Source organism: Malus sylvestris, chromosome 15, assembly GCF_916048215.2.
Source record: "Malus sylvestris chromosome 15, drMalSylv7.2, whole genome shotgun sequence".
Lineage (NCBI taxonomy): Eukaryota > Viridiplantae > Streptophyta > Magnoliopsida > Rosales > Rosaceae > Malus > Malus sylvestris.
Window position 1 is genome coordinate 11,926,041 of NC_062274.1, and position 16,345 is coordinate 11,942,385.

The following is a 16,345-nucleotide window of genomic DNA, read 5'->3' on the forward strand; positions in this document are numbered from 1 at the left end:
TCAGGATAGAAACATATTGGATCCCAGTTAGGCTTTTGATACTTGCCTCCCCTGATGTCTTCCACGTGAAACACTTGGTGGCCAGACCTTAAAGCTCGTTCATTATTTTTCATGGCCCTGTTGGAAGATTTAGATATGGGTGTGCCACCACTTATGGAATATATCACATTCACCTGGCGTTGGTTACGGTTACCCCTTGGAGGGTGAATGAGGAATTGATTAATTTTTCCTTCACGTGCCAAAGCTTCAATATGATCACGAAGGGTGATACACTTCTTGCCGTCATGGCCGTTATGCTCGTGGTAGCAGCAAAATGTGCCCGTGTTCTTCGTGGGCTTATAACCTGACTGCCTCGACATTGGCTTCGGTATCAGGTGTGCTATGCTGGGGTAAATGGCCACACATATGGCGTTCAAAGGTGTGTATGTCTCATACCTCGGGGTAGGGCCTGTCCTGACATGTGCTTGGCCTACTGTGTTGACTGCCTAGGGGCGGGCATTATCGTGGTGATACCCTTGGTTATAGCGATAGTGTCTCTTACTCATTTTATTAAAATGGGACTGGTGAGGATGAAAATATTTCCTTTTGCCCTAAGATTGATATGTCTGTTGACTTGGCGAAATATTAAGTAAGGCAGGATGAAGCACTGCTACCGTTTGGAAGATCGAGGTCTTCTTATTTAGTTGGATCTGGCTTCCACTCCCTACTTGCTGATAAGGGGTGGCTGTGGGGGATTTCCTTTGATATGTCCTTGCCTTAGCGGAGACATGGTTGTAAGCCTGTGCCATCACATCAAAGTAAGTCTTCCAAGTGTTGGCATTGATCATGTACTTGACGAAACAATCACGTAGGCTTGTCGTGAAGGCTTTGAGGGCAGTTTTGTCGTCTGCCTCAGCACAACGGAAATACTCATGGCTGAAGTGGCCAGCATACATGCGTAATGACTCGTCTGGCTTCTGGCAAATAGTGTACAAGTCATCCGCATAGTGCAAGCGATCGGTCTGAAAAATGTGTTAAGAAACAAATAGTTTCCTCAATTCCTCAAATGAGTCTACCGTCTCAGGTGGAAGACGGCAATACCAGTTTAGAGCTCCGCCAGAGAGGGTGGAGGGGAAGAGAAACATCGCTCTTCGTCAGTGTGCATCCAGTATGCCATGGTGGACTCAAAGAGGTTAAGGTGTTCAATCGGGTCCTCCCTTCCAGTATAGAATTGCAAGCCAAGCTTCTGCCTTGTCTTTGCTTGGAAGGGGTGTCGAGGATCCTCCTTGTAAGAGGGCCAAGCCTAGGTTGGTTTCAATCAGGTATCTCAGCTTGTCGTTCGGCCTTCAACTTGTTTACTTCCTTAAGGAGCTGTAGGATAATAGGGTCCTGAGTGGAGTCATGTACCACTGGAGTTTTCTTTCGTAAATCTCCATCTCCTCTTGGAAGTAGGAAGGTTTGATCAAGAGCATGTGATTTTTCCCTGGACTCGCCCTACTGACTTCCAAGGTATGTCTGTCGGAACATCTCTGAGTCCCCTATACCTTCGTGTTTCTCTAGGACTTGTTGTCCCTTCCCCAAATTGGTAGCCGGCCTGGGACATGGGAGGGGACCGAGTCTTTCAGAAACCCTTGGGTTATTGATTTTCGAGCTTACATGGATGAGATTGTCTCGACGTTGCTTTAGAAAGTCTCGACAGTCGTGATGGATGAGATTGTCTCGACGTTGCTTTAGAAAGTCTCGACAGTCGCGAAAGACGGTTTTCGATCCTTCCACTCCTTCTGTAAGGAGGTGCCTTCCTCCACTCCTCTTGCTTTGGGTCGAAGCAGCTGGGTTGAGAGAAGTCTCATATTGGTCGCCATTTCGATGAGTAACTCGCTCCTCAACGGGAATACCCATGTCGAGGGCAAATGACCTTCCGTGTTGGGGGGCACCCAATTGATCGTTGACTTCCACATGGGTGATGAGCTCGTGTGTTTTAATATATCTAGCCTCGTGGAGCATCTTGAAGACCTTTTCATACTGCTCTTGGAGGATTTCATTCTTCATCGCTATCTTATTGTTTTGAGCCTCCAACTCATCGACTTTAGCCTGAAGAGCAAACTTTTTTTGTTCATTCTTTCGTTGCTTTGCACCAGGTGCAAGAGGGGTGTCATTCTGTGTGTTGTGGCTTCCTTTACTCCCCATGTTGGAAAGGGGTGCCTGATCAAAAGAGAGTGTACGAATGGTGGAAACTAGCTTAACAAAGCTGAAGAGAGTGGGAATAAGTGTCATTCCCACATACGGCGTCAAATGTTGATGCATAAAATTAGTGAGGACTTTGGTTTAATAGAAATTGTTAAGTTTGTGACATTCGCTAGATTGCTCCGATCACTAATGTGGATAAATATATAAATGGATAAAGACAGGGAAGTAAACACAAGATGTACGTGGTTCATCCAGATTGGCTATGTCCACGGAGTAGAGGAGTTCTCATTAATTGTGAAAGATTTACACAAGTACATAGGTTCAAGCTCTCCTTTTGTGAGTAAATGATTTAGTACAAATGACATTAGGAAATATTGTGGGAGAATGATCTCCTTTTATAAAAAAAAGTTTCTAGCTTTGTTTTGACATTGACACATGTCGTGTTGTGATTGACTTCTGATGTTGACATGTGTCACTCTATGATTGGCTTCTGATGTCAACACGTGTCGGGCTGTGATTGGTCTCCTGGTTGGAGGGAAACTCTTTTGGGTCCTTGACGGTATAACGTTGACCGGTGCTTAGTAATTTCGGATTTGGTCAAGTATGGTACAAACAGTTTGAATACCATGTAAATAGATATATAATCTGCAAGCTCTTGAAATTAGTTGAAAAATTATTTGAATTTGATAACATATGTATTTGCTGCTATAAAACATGGAATTTGTGGCAGCTCTGATCATTAACCTTGAAATCTTTGCTCTTCGTTTGCTTGCTTGCCAAAAACGTCCTCAAACATTTAATTGTGTGCCGCTTGGTGATTGTTGGGTGGATTATTGTCACGCTCGCATCAATGTTGTGCGGTGCATTTGTTGTCCTCCGCAAGTAAGTACCTTTTGTTAGCTTTTGTAGGAAGCACTTCTAATTTAGAAGCTTGTACTCCATGTGACTTTTTCCCTATGTGGTGCTTAGTGCGGCTGGAAGATGCATGTGTTGCCACGGATGAATGGGTTCAGAACCCTAAACCTCATATTGCATTAGACGATATACTCCCATGTGGAGACAATGCCCTGCCCAGGAGGCCGCATTACGTACCAAGGATGCAGCCTTCGAGCTTGTTACTTTGTGTCTTTTTCAAGTCTGGTAATAAGCGCTTTTATTGCAAACACTTCTAATATAATCATGTTAAATTTTAATAAAAGTCCAAGTGTTTCCTATTGCTTCTCATAGAAAGTACTTTCAATTCTAACTCGTGAGAATGTTCCAGAGTTGTTAAAGGTCGAACTTGGCATTGCTTTCTGCACAAGGCCTTAGGAAGTACTTCCAAATGATTTTAGCAAAAGCACTTACGAGTAAAAGTTTTCTAAAAAAAACATTCCCCAAACGGCCTAAGACCGGCATTTTTGTTCCAAGCAGGTATGAAAAAATATGTTTGTGAGGTTTCAAAGGCTGTTACTTGTACAAAATCCGGCAGCTGGTTGACTCCCACATTGTATGGACAAATGGAAGCTGCAGCAAATGTGAGCTACGTTCTCTACTGCTATGATAAATTCTCGACGAATCTGCAAACCTGCAGATTTGTTATGGTTGCATTCAGAGACATAAGTAGTGGGGAGTGTCATGGTTTGGAAAAGCACAGCAGCTGGATTTGCAATTGGGTTGGCAATGGTGCCTGCAGCTCTTGAGGTCTTCTGGCTTATCTACGGGAGGGAAAGAAAGCAATGTCTTTACATCAAATCAAAAACTGCTTTCTGAAGAGAGCCAAAGGGAATTCCAAGACAAGGAGGGTGGTTATTTAAACATTTTCGTGTGTAATTAAGCATCTAATTAGTTTTCTAAATCTGTTTGTTTTTTTTCGTTTTTTCAAGTAAATTTGAGTGATTTTATCTTTAAGTTCTGTTTTTGTACATTATGCTAGTTATCTTAAGATTTGATTAGTGTATTATGTAGTAGTCCCGTGTTCTTTTTGACACAAACAATATTAGAAAGATAATTGAACTCAAAACTTCATGTATAGCAATCAATTATTATTGCTCAAAACTCTCAATGAGCTAAATATTCTACATTAATGTCACTTTTAGAAGAAAAATGAGATACATAAACTTGTAATTTTAAGGTGATGGATCAAAAGCTAAAGAACTTCTTAAGTTCAAATATGCATTTAGTAAAATGATTTTCGCATATTACCCTCTTGCACTTCTTCATTTTTTATGTCTTCGACTTTTTGTTTAATTTATTTAGTCTAACAGCTAGTAATTAAAATTATTTTCAAATTCAAAAGAAAATAGCATGGTGCATGCGTCCTACCAGCCTCAACATATGCTCTCTATCTTGTAACCATCAAAGTTTGCATACTAATTGCTGCGGCAGAATGCAGAGTCATAATTCGTCCTCGAATGGCACAACTAGAGAGATAGAAGATTTGGTACCAAGTCCAAGGGTTGATTCAGACATGTATTCGGTCATAAGAAAATTTTCAATGTACCGAGAATACAACTTGATACATTAAGTGTTATAAAATAATTGTTTAAAAATTTATTTTAAGTATCTACTTAATTGTTTTGTGTCACTTGATATTTCGGTATATATTTATGGTAAACCGAAAAGTCTATCTCAGTCATGGGGTTTCTGTAGAATGCAGATTTCCCAAAGTCCACGGATTCTGACATGTTTTGGTTATGGCCACACCGACGTAAACTTTATTTTGATGAAACACATTATAATTGGGGTTTAGAAGAAGAAAAACAAGAAGTAAAGAAGTACTAGTTTTTCGTGGCGATGGCTTCTTCGTCTCTTCACCAAGCAACGGAAACCGGAAATGCAAGCTCCCTACTTACTTTCCAACCCGAAAATCAAAGCTCCGGCGATGGCATTGAGCTGTTAGCATGCCCTGTGTGCTACGAACCGCTCATCCGAAAAGGCCCCCCCGGTCTCAACCTGTAAGTAGTACTTCTCCATCTGACTTCATTAACATCGTAACTGTACCATTTTGTAATTTGTTTGTGTTTTTGTAGGCAAGCAATATTTAGGTCGGCTTTCGAGTGCAAGATATGCCACAAGTTGTATAACAGCAGTAGTAAGAGCAAAGAGAAAGACATTTACCTGGATCTTACTGTTAGCGGTGGATTGAGGGAGTACATTGCGCCCAATCCAGCCGGGACTGACTTCTTCAGATATCGCCTCGTTTCCTTCTTGTACGAAAGAGGTTGGCGTCAGTATTTTGGCCAAAGCGGCTTCCCTGGACCTGATCAAGAGGTACGCAATGCGCGCTATACATAAGAGTACTCTCTACATGCACTACGTTCGTAATACACTTGTTAATTATGTCCTCCGTACATACGCAGTTTAAAATGGCTATGGACTACTTTCAATCCGCTACTGATCAAGGTGAAGGTGGCGGTAGTGGTGGTGTAGTTGTGGATGTAAGCTGTGGGAGCGGTTTATTTTCCAGAAGATTTGCCAAATCCGGGGTCTTTGCTGGAGTAGTGGCGCTCGATTTTTCTGAGAGTATGCTTCGCCAGTGTTACAATTTTCTGAAGGCAGATCCTGCTTCCCTTTTTGCTACGTACGTATGCTCTTGCTCAACCTAAAATAAAAATCCCATGTATTTCAAATTTGTACTCTCAGACATGATTAATTGGAACAAATTTATATGTAGCAATCTTGGTCTCGTGAGGGCAGATGTTTCTAGGCTTCCATTTGCATCAGGTTCTGTTGATGCTGTCCACGCCGGCGCTGCATTGCATTGCTGGCCGTCTCCATCCAACGCCGTAAGTGTGTTACTCGCCGGCGGCCAACTGGCTAGCTAGCATTTAATTATGTTTACTCGAATTTTTTTTTTTTTGTTACAATTCAGAATTTTACATGAACTCTCATGGTCATGTAAATACGGAACTAGTCGATCTCCACCCTAAATTTATTACGGGAAAGTACTTGGCTCTTTACGTGTGATGAGTAATTCGACCTGGCAGACAAATCGGAGTCCCTCATTCCTGATAATTAATTTGTTGTTTTTTAGGTTGCTGAAATCACTCGTATATTACGCAGTGGCGCCATCTTTGTGGGAACGACTTTTCTGCGTTCTAGTCCTTATACTCCATGGATATTCAAGCCTTTTAGGGAGGTATACTAATTACTAACTGTAACTTATTCTCACTAATTCAATGATTAACGTATCTGATCAAGATGTTTAATATATATGTGATGAACAGAAGATGTCACGGAGCTCCAATAGCTATTTAACGGAGAGAGAGATTGAGGACTTGTGTAGATCATGCGGTCTCACCAACTACTCGAGCAAAGTTCAGCAATCCTTCATCATGTTTTCTGCTCGGAAACCGGCTGTGTAGCAAACAGCGTGCGGGCCATCATTATAGACCACGCAAGAAGTCTTGTAACTCAAATAGTTAAAATAGAGATCACAACAAAGTTCGAATGCTACTATTGATACAAAGAACCACTCTTTCTTAGTTGATCCAATTCGTAAATTTGAAAGTATTGAATTATAAATTTTAAGATGGATCTACATAGATATTTTGGATTCTGTGTTTTTTTGCAAAGAAATAATCTCTTTCCTCTCATATTCAACAAATTTGGGAGGTCTTGTACACTCCTTTTAGGACTACATCTTCTCAATCCTCGATATCTTCTGTTTTTTGTACGTAAGGAGTAGATCAGGTAGTTGAGAAACAAGAAAAACTAGATTTTCCAAATAATGGTAATTTCCTTAGGAATCTATTTCATACGTTTGTATATAGCAGGCAAGAGATTACATTGAATTATTATGTGTAGTGTTATGTGTAGTTAAAAATTTGGGAAGAAAAACCGAGTTTCTAGGACGAGCACGTAATTTTGTGCGGGGTTAAAATGTGAGGTGTGAGAGTAGTATTAAAAAAATTATGTTGAATGTATTAGGATAAGTTTGGTTTGAAAGTGACGTCGTATACTATTGCCTCCGTGTCTCTTTCTCCGCCAAATTTTTGCTGTTTCAACTCTCACTCTCCGCCAATTTCAAAAGAAGAAGCAGCAGCGGCAGAGATCAAAATCTCCAATGGCGACGACACCCTCCTCCTCCACTCTCCACCCTCTCCACCAAACATTTCTATCCCTAAGCTACCCTCCCCTCCATCACAATACTCAATTCCGCCCTCCCCATCTCTGCCTCACCTCCCGCCATTCCTCCCACCCCATTCGCGCCACCTCCACCGTCACTCTCCAACCGGTACCGCCTCATTCTCCCCCCTCTCCCCAATTTACGCTTCCACTTTCCCTTTAAATTTCAAAGTTCTGATTTTGCAGGAGCGGCGGTCGACCGCCGAGGAAGGTCAAAGCTCCGGCGTTGACCTCGAGCTGCTAGCCTGCCCAGTATGCTACGAGCCGCTCATCCGGAAAGGCCCGCCGGGTCTCAACCTGTGAGTAAAAATACGACACAAAGCCTCAGTCTTTTGCTTGAAATCGGTGTCGTAAATGTTTCAATTTTGTTTTGTGGTTTGCAAATTGTGCAGGCGAGCAATTTACAGGTCGGGGTTCAAGTGCAGGAAATGCGACAAGTCGTATTCAAGCAAAGACATTTACTTGGACCTTACTGTTACTGCTGGGTTGAAGGAGTACGTTGAGGTAAAACCGGCCGGGACCGAGTTGTTCCGGAGCCCTATTGTTTCCTTCTTGTATGAAAGGGGTTGGCGCCAGAATTTTAACCGCAGGGGATTTCCGGGTCCCGATGAAGAGGTCAATCAGTAAATGTGGTTTCTTTTTCTGCGCGGTTTTTGGTGAATTAGGTTTGTTTTCTTGCTTAATTTTGAGTTTTGGATTGCTTAGCAAGTTTAGATTCTTATGTGGTTTGCAGTTTAAGATGGCTCAGGACTACTTTAAATCCGCCGAAGGCGGTGTTTTGGTGGATGTGAGCTGTGGGAGCGGCTTGTTTTCGAGGAAGTTTGCGAAATCCGGGACATATTCTGGAGTTGTTGCACTTGATTTTTCGGAGAACATGCTTCGGCAGAGTTATGAATTTTTTAAGAGAGATCCTACTCTTTTAGATACGTAAGTTTGTGTCTGTTCTTCTGAGTGATCAATGTTTATAAGGAAACTAATGAAAAGGGATTGAAAACTTTGAGTTTTAATGATAAAGACAAAATAAAGGGTAAAGTGAATAGTACCAGGATTGACTTTTTAGTGTAAAAATGTGGTTTTTCGTTAAAGTAAACAGTACCGGGTGCTTTTATAAGTAAAATGAGATGTTTATCCTTACGGTTCACTGGAATAAGTGCAGTAATCTTGCCCTTGTGAGGGCGGATGTTGCTGTTGGATTATGTGGCCAAGTGGCCATATACTTTAGAATAAACAAACCAAAAGGGACAACATTACGATGTTTCTTCCTTGTTTTGGGGAAAAGAAAAAACTTTTGGTTATAAAATTATAAAGACATCATGATGAGGAGGCATCATGATGATGTTTTTCTTCTTTTGTGGTTTTTTTATTAGCCGAAAGTGATGGCTTGTTTTGAATAATAATTCATTGTTTTGTTTCGGTAGAAGCAAAAGAAAAGGAGAGCTCAATTTTCAGATTAGAGCAGAAGAGAGAAGAGAGAAGAGGGAGTAGAGAGCTGCAGAGAAAAGGAATGCATCAGAAAAATAGAAAGGGTGCAGCAACCCTTCGTTGAAGAGAAGAAGAAAGTGCTCTTCTTTTTGTTAGCAATCATCCATCATAATTGTTGTTGTAATAGCTTTGAGCTATATGTATAGAGAAGAAATTATACATTATATTTCTTTCTCTATTTGTTTCTGTGGTGTGTGAGAGCTATTGGGTGTATTGGGTTATTTGGGTTGTGAGATTGCCAACACTTTGTAAACTCCCATTTGGTTGATAGTGGATTATTGGGTGAGCTCCTACTGCTCCGATGACGTACTCCAGTTACACTGACTGTTGAGGAACCTCGTTAAAATCTTGGTGTTCTTTTATATTTTGTTCTTGCATTTTCATTTGATATATTATATGTGGGTTAGATTGAGTTGGTTCCAACGGGTTTGGTGCTGTCCTAGCACAACAATTGGTATCAGAGCACTGGTTGCTCTTGGGTACTGTCTAGTTGCCAAAGATGTCAGACGGGCAAGATGAAAATCCTTTTGGAAGCAGCTCCGGGTTTGCAAGAACTACGGTGCAAAATGCAAAGTTCGAAGTGGAAAAGTTTGATGGCACAAACAACTTCGGGATGTGGCAATGTGAGGTCAAAGATGTGTTGGCTCAACAAGATCTACTTGCCGCGTTGGGAGAGAAGCCGGAAACTATGTCGAAGCCGGAATGGGAAAAATTAAATTTGTGGGCTTGCTCTTCAATTCGGTTGTGCCTTGCAAAAACTCAGAAGTATTTTGTGATGCGGGAGACATTAGCAAGTGTGTTGTGGCAAAAATTGGAAGACAAGTATATGACAAAGAGTGCAGAGAATCGGCTACACTTGAAGAAAAAACTCTACCGCTTCCAATACAAAGAAGGTACAAAAATGATTAGACACCTTGATGCTTTTAATAAGTTGATTGCCGACTTGTTAAATTTAGATGAGGATATTAAGGATGAAGATAAGGCCTTAATATTGTTGAATTCCTTGCCGGACTCTTATGAGCATTTTGTTACCACTATTATGCATGGTAAAGAAACTGTGAAATTTGAAGATGTGTCAAATGCCTTGATGAATTATGAAATGAGGCATAGAGATAAAAATCATGATAGTACCTCTGAAGCTTTATTTGTTAGAGGTAGATCATCGGAAAGGAGGTCATCTTCTAGCAGGAAAAAATCACAGTCTCGACCTAGAGGAAACTCTAAAGGTAGAAAACCTTTGGAAAAGGATGAATGTGCCTTTTGTCATAATAAGGGTCATTGGAAGAAAGATTGTCCTAAATTGAAGACCAAAGGCAAAGAAAGTTCTGAAGCTAATATTGCTGAGGTTGAAACAGATTTTTCTGATTTTGCTTTAACCACTTCCTCATCATTTGATTGTGCTACTAAATGGGTGTTGGATACGGGTTGTACTCATCATATGACTCCTCACAAGGATTGGTTTTCAAGCTTGAAAGAGTTTGATGGTGGCGTTGTGTTCATGGGAGATGACAATCCTTGCACAACAAAAGGGATTGGTACAGTTCGTTTGAAGTTGCATGATGGCATGGTTAAAGAGTTGACAGGTGTCCGGTATGTACCGAATTTGAAGAAAAATCTTATTTCTTTGGGTACTTTGGAATCCAAGGGTTTCAGGTTTCATTCAGATGGACAGACATTGAAAGTTACTTATGGTGCACTTGTTGTGATGAAAGCTCCTCGATGTGGTCATTTGTATTTATTGCAAGGAAGCACTGTGACAGGTGAAGCATCTGTAGTCTCAGAAAATATGGGCACATCCGATTCTGATACTACTAGATTGTGGCATATGAGATTAGGCCATGCCGGTGAGAAAGCTCTACAAGGGCTTGTGAAAAAAGGTCTTCTAAAAGGTGCCACGACTTGTAAGCTTGATTTCTGCGAGCATTGTGTCTTGGGGAAGCAAACTAGAGTGAAGTTTGGTACTGCGGTACATCAGACGAAGGGCATTCTTGATTATGTGCATTCAGATGTTTGGGGTCCTACAAAGACTCCCTCTTTGAGTGGTAGACATTGGTTCGTGACCTTTGTTGATGATTATTCAAGAAGGTCTTGGGTCTACACTATGAAGCACAAGAGTGAGGTGTTAAACATTTTCTTGGGTTGGAAGAAAATGGTTGAGAACCAGACTGGGAGAAAGATTAAGATTTTGAGATCGGATAATGGTGGTGAATACACATCCGATCATTTCTTTAAAGTTTGCAAAGAGGAAGGAATTGTGAGACATTTCAGTGTTCGGGGAACTCCACAACAAAATGGAGTTGCAGAAAGATTGAATCGAACCTTGCTTGAGAAGGTTAGATGTATGTTGTCTCAATCGGGTTTAAGCAAGTCATTTTGGGCAGAGGCAGTTAATTATGCATGTCACATCGTCAACCGATTACCCTCAGCTGCTGTTCAGGGTAAGACACCAATGGAGGTATGGACTGGAAAACCTTCTTCTGATTATGACTATATCCGTATTTTTGGTTCACCTGCTTATTTTCATGTGACTGAAAATAAACTTGATCCTAGAGCCAAAAAGGCTATCTTTCTTGGTTTTAGTAGTGGTGTCAAAGGTTACAGGTTGTGGTGCCCAGAGATGAAAAAACTTGTAATCAGTAGAGATGTGACATTTGATGAAGAAAGTATGTACAAAGGCTCTGAGAAGAATGTCAAAAATGTCCAACAGGTGGAGCTTGAGAAAGTTGCCTCTGGTACTTCAAATCCTATTTCCGCTGATGTCGAAGCCACTACAAGTGAGGAAGTTGGAGACCATGAAGATGTTGAAGAAGTTGAACTTGAAGATTCTATTCAAGTTGAAGAGCAAGTTTCACCTCAAGAGTTTATTGCCAAGAACAGAGGAAAGAGACAAATTACCAAGCCAGCTCGGTATAGTGATTATGTTGCTTTTGCTCTTCCTATTATCACTGAAGAGATTCCATCCAATTATGAGGAAGCCATTGAGAGTGAGGAGAAGAAGAGGTGGTGCAATGCCATGGGTGATGAGATGAATTCTCTCATGAAGAATAAGACTTGGGAGTTAGCTAAATTGCCTAAGGGCAAGAAAGCTATCGGTTGCAAATGGGTGTATGCCAAGAAGGAAGATGCTGATGAGAAAAACAATGTGAGATTTAAAGCAAGATTAGTTGCTAAAGGGTATGCACAAAAGGAGGGCATTGACTACAATGAAATATTTTCTCCAGTTGTGAAGCACTCCTCAATTCGTATTATGTTAGCTCTTGTTGCACAATATGATCTTGAGCTTGTGCAACTCGATGTGAAGACGGCTTTCCTACATGGTGATTTGAATGAAGAGATCTATATGTGTCAACCGGATGGGTATATAGTGAAAGGGAAGGAAAATTTGTTTTGCAAATTGAAGAAATCACTTTATGGCTTGAAGCAATCTCCAAGACAATGGTATTTGAGGTTTGATAAATTTATGAGAGACCAAAATTATTCTAGAAGTCAATATGATCATTGTGTGTACTTCAAGAAGTTGCAAGATGGGTCTTTCATTTATTTATTGATATATGTTGATGATATGTTGATTGCTTCAAAGAATGTTGAAGAGATTGAGAAATTGAAGAAACAAATGAAGAATGAATTTGAGATGAAGGATCTTGGTGAAGCAAAGAAGATCCTTGGCATGGAGATCACTCGAGATAGAGAGAAGGGTTTGGTTAGTTTGAATCAAAGACAATACCTTGAGAAGTTGATTCGGAAGTTTGGAGTTCATGATTCAACCAAACCGGTTAGTACCCCTTTGGCTCCTCATTTTAAATTGAGTTCTCTACAGTGTCCTAAAAATGATAAAGAGAAGCTGCAAATGAAAAATATACCATATGCAAATTTGGTTGGTAGTTTGATGTATGCAATGGTATGCTCTAGACCGGATATTGCTCATGCAGTTGGCATGGTGAGTCGATATATGCATAATCCAGGTAAAGAGCATTGGCAAGCAGCTAAGTGGATATTGAGGTATCTCCATGGTACTCGAGATGTTGGTTTATGCTTTGAGAGAGATGACTCTGGTATTGGTCATTTTGCAGTTGGTTATGTTGATTCAGATTATGCAGGTGATCTGGATGGAAGGAAGTCTACTACAGGCTATGTGTTTACTATGGCTAAAGGACCAGTTTGTTGGAGGTCGATTTTGCAGTCGTCTGTTGCCTTGTCTACTACAGAGGCTGAATATATGGCAGTTGCTGAAGCTATAAAGGAGGCCATTTGGATACATGGGCTGATTAGAGATTTGGGGGTTGATCAGAAGCAGGTGGAGGTACATTGTGATAGTCAGAGTGCCATTTATTTGGCTAAGTATCAAGTTCATCATGCGAGGACCAAGCACATAGATGTGCGTTATCACTTTGTTCGTGAAATTGTTGGTGAAGGGGAAATCATTCTCCAGAAGATTCCAACTAAAGACAACCCCGCTGATATGTTGACTAAGGTTGTTGGTGTAGCCAAGTTTGTTCACTGTTTGAACTTGGCTCACATTATGCCTATATAAAGAAGGCGTTGAGCAGTAGGAGTTTTGGAGCATTTGGCTCGGCATGAGTTGTTCTCTTGCTAGTGTTTGGGAGTGATGTTGTGTGCTAATTGTGTTGGTTGGCTTATCATAGCGTTTTCGGAACTTGGCCAAGGTGGAGATTGTTGGATTATGTGGCCAAGTGGCCATATACTTTAGAATAAACAAACCAAAAGGGACAACATTATGATGTTTCTTCCTTGTTTTGGGGAAAAGAAAAAACTTTTGGTTATAAAATTATAAAGACATCATGATGAGGAGGCATCATGATGATGTTTTTCTTCTTTTGTGGTTTTTTTATTAGCCGAAAGTGATGGCTTGTTTTGAATAATAATTCATTGTTTTGTTTCGGTAGAAGCAAAAGAAAAGGAGAGCTCAATTTTCAGATTAGAGCAAAAGAGAGAAGAGAGAAGAGGGAGTAGAGAGCTGCAGAGAAAAGGAGTGCATCAGAAAAATAGAAAGGGTGCAGCAACCCTTCGTTGAAGAGAAGAAGAAAGTGCTCTTCTTTTTGTTAGCAATCATCCATCATAATTGTTGTTGTAATAGCTTTGAGCTATATGTATAGAGAAGAAATTATACATTATATTTCTTTCTCTATTTGTTTCTGTGGTGTGTGAGAGCTATTGGGTGTATTGGGTTATTTGGGTTGTGAGATTGCCAACACTTTGTAAACTCCCATTTGGTTGATAGTGGATTATTGGGTGAGCTCCTACTGCTCCGAGGACGTACTCCAGTTACACTGACTGTTGAGGAACCTCGTTAAAATCTTGGTGTTCTTTTATATTTTGTTCTTGCATTTTCATTTGATATATTATCTGTGGGTTAGATTGAGTTGGTTCCAACGGGTTTGGTGTTGTCCTAGCACAACAGTTGCTAGGCTTCCGTTCCCTTCGGGTTCAGTTGATGCTGTCCATGCTGGCGCAGCATTACATTGTTGGCCTTCTCCTTCCAATGCTGTGAGTTCTGTTTCCTGTGTTTTTCTTCTCCTTCAAGTTACCAAGCGCTTAGGATTGTATGTCTATTAAGAGTGGTTGGGTTTGGATGGTTTAAGACCAGCAAGATTAGGATTGTATCTCTTCCATTAATTTTGACTTTCCCTGCTGTTTCCAGATTCCCCAAAACAATTTTGTTTTGTGCGTCAAAACAAATGTGTTGGCTACGTACCTTTTATGGTATTGGAGGTGCTAGTATGTGAAGTCAGAGGATGAACTGCGTAGTGTCTAACGCAAGTCGCCTGCTATTTTGGTAACTTGTGAGAATTTCACGGTGAAAGGCACCATATGGGGAATTAATCTTTGAACCATTGAAATCTGGACTGATTGGTAATTAGGAATATGAGATGAAATGTGAAATAGCGAGTAAAACTTAGAGGTGAGTAAACACCATGGCTCCTTACAAGTGACCAAAAGAAGTAGGCATCTTATGGTGCCATGGTGTGTGAGAAATAGATGGATGATACCTTTTGAGAATTCCAGCATGTTATAAAATAGACCCTGATAATTTTCTTCTGTTCTTTCCGGAAATTGCTCACGTCAGACCCGAGGGTGTTGTCTTAGTAGCTCTTCAACTTGGGTTTGGACACCAATTTTGAATGCTAATGCAAAACCCTTTATTATTGCGTGGAGTGTTTTGGATGGGGGACTACGCTTGCTAGGAGATTAGCTGAGTAATCTGACAGGCTAGTGGCAGTACATACCTGGTCAGCAAGGAAGAGAGAGCAGGTAGTGATTAACGAACCTAACAATCTTAGTTATACTGTATGTGGGTCAATTGGAATCAGTAATCTAACCTTTAGGTAAAAGATTTCAGCTTTTGTGGAATTACAAACTTTCTATTAATGCACATGCCATAGTGTGTGCCCCATTGCAGAGTTAGTTCACATGGAACACACTGCAGTTTTCGATAGAAGAAAGATAGTACTCCACAAATTCTGGTGTTCTCGTCTTTGGCTCCCATATTAGATACATCTTTTCGGGTGTAATTAATGAAATTAGCTCTCGGGTGGTTTGCTTATAGCACCTGTTCTCTGGTAAACCTCTATTTGTTGCATCTGAAAGTCATACACTGTCGAATCTTGTAAAATTTTCTTTGTTTTACTCCATGCAGATGTGTTTGGATGCAACAAAGCTTCTATTAATTTTGAACTCATATCTCATTTAATTTTCAGATTGCTGAAATAACTCGCATATTACGAAGTGGTGCTGTCTTTGTCGGAACCACTTTTCTGCGGTATACTCCATCTACTTCCTGGATACCCCGGCAACTCAGAGAGGTAATACTTAATCAATGATTACCAAATGTGATCAATGCTAGATTTGGGTCAGACCTGTCAATTTTCTATCTGTATATGCTAGTCATAGAATGTGTGTTCAAAACAACAATTGCGTAATATCCACATTTCTTTTCTAGTTCCATATAAATTGTCGTGAATGAAGGAAACCTAATCGTTACTGTGGTCCAAATAGTTGAATTTTCGTGAGAGACGACTCACTAGCAGTAGCCAGCTAAGATCTGTTTAAGGGTGATTATAAACTTAAACAAGTGTTAATATGAAGGTGTTAATATGGCAGAGGGCTCGTCAGAGCTATAACTATTTAACGGAGGAGGAGATTGCAGACTTGTGTACATCATGCGGTCTCACCAACTACACGAGCAACGTTCAACAATCCTTCATCATGTTTTCTGCTCAGAAACCTTAAGAGTTGAGACTAGGTTTGAGCCATTCGAATATCATTTCTCCGTGCATGTATTTACCATATTTCTTGATGATTTGTTGTATAGTGTATTTATATGTAAGTACATATAAACTTTTGAAAAGAAGAATACAAAAACCTGAAAAGGTGGATAATCTGGGGAAGATGTAAAGTATTCATTGTTAATGATAAGTATTTAATTAACTGTATAAAGAATGATAGCAGTGCCTAACATTATCAATAACTCTATTAATTAGTGGTTTCTGATTAGTAATGACAGATTAACGGCCATTTTAATCTTAATTAGGCTGTGTTGATTATGGCATAAAGGTGTCTCGCACAGTTA

General features: G+C 40.4%; 2 protein-coding genes across 6 annotated transcripts; both read left to right on the forward strand.

The window, feature by feature from the left end:
* The first annotated feature begins 3,819 nt into the window (after positions 1–3,819).
* LOC126602403 (uncharacterized methyltransferase At2g41040, chloroplastic-like) lies at positions 3,820–6,678 on the forward strand. 4 transcript variants are annotated; one of them, XM_050269252.1, is made up of 7 exons: positions 3,820–3,950; positions 4,798–5,102; positions 5,178–5,418; positions 5,508–5,728; positions 5,822–5,933; positions 6,182–6,286; positions 6,375–6,678. In XM_050269252.1, the coding sequence occupies exons 2-7, from the start codon at positions 4,942–4,944 to the stop codon at positions 6,510–6,512; spliced, it is 978 nt and encodes a 325-aa protein (XP_050125209.1). In that variant the 5' UTR covers positions 3,820–3,950; positions 4,798–4,941; the 3' UTR covers positions 6,513–6,678. The 4 variants fall into 4 exon arrangements, with proteins under 4 accessions (XP_050125209.1, XP_050125210.1, XP_050125208.1 ...); XM_050269253.1 differs by having other exon boundaries at positions 4,805–5,102; XM_050269251.1 differs by having other exon boundaries at positions 3,820–5,102.
* A 206-nt stretch (positions 6,679–6,884) lies between these two features.
* LOC126602400 (uncharacterized methyltransferase At2g41040, chloroplastic-like) lies at positions 6,885–16,215 on the forward strand. Of its 2 annotated transcripts, none has more exons than XM_050269247.1 (8): positions 6,885–7,384; positions 7,462–7,574; positions 7,668–7,890; positions 8,009–8,202; positions 8,432–8,456; positions 14,176–14,262; positions 15,474–15,578; positions 15,862–16,215. In XM_050269247.1, the coding sequence occupies exons 1-8, from the start codon at positions 7,214–7,216 to the stop codon at positions 16,003–16,005; spliced, it is 1,062 nt and encodes a 353-aa protein (XP_050125204.1). In that variant the 5' UTR covers positions 6,885–7,213; the 3' UTR covers positions 16,006–16,215. The 2 variants fall into 2 exon arrangements, with proteins under 2 accessions (XP_050125204.1, XP_050125205.1); XM_050269248.1 differs by having other exon boundaries at positions 15,877–16,215.
* Positions 16,216–16,345: the final 130 nt, after the last annotated feature.

Excerpts from the sequence above, each read along its gene's own strand:
- LOC126602403 (XM_050269251.1), top strand. The coding sequence starts at position 4,942 with ATGGCTTCTTCGTCTCTTCACCAAGCAACGGAAACCGGAAATGCAAGC. Across the intron at positions 5,729-5,821 it reads CCTGCTTCCCTTTTTGCTAC|CAATCTTGGTCTCGTGAGGG; the intron begins GTACGTATGCTC and ends ATTTATATGTAG. Across the intron at positions 6,287-6,374 it reads TATTCAAGCCTTTTAGGGAG|AAGATGTCACGGAGCTCCAA; the intron begins GTATACTAATTA and ends TGTGATGAACAG.
- LOC126602400 (XM_050269247.1), top strand. The coding sequence starts at position 7,214 with ATGGCGACGACACCCTCCTCCTCCACTCTCCACCCTCTCCACCAAACA. Across the intron at positions 7,385-7,461 it reads CCACCGTCACTCTCCAACCG|GAGCGGCGGTCGACCGCCGA; the intron begins GTACCGCCTCAT and ends CTGATTTTGCAG. Across the intron at positions 7,891-8,008 it reads TTCCGGGTCCCGATGAAGAG|TTTAAGATGGCTCAGGACTA; the intron begins GTCAATCAGTAA and ends TGTGGTTTGCAG.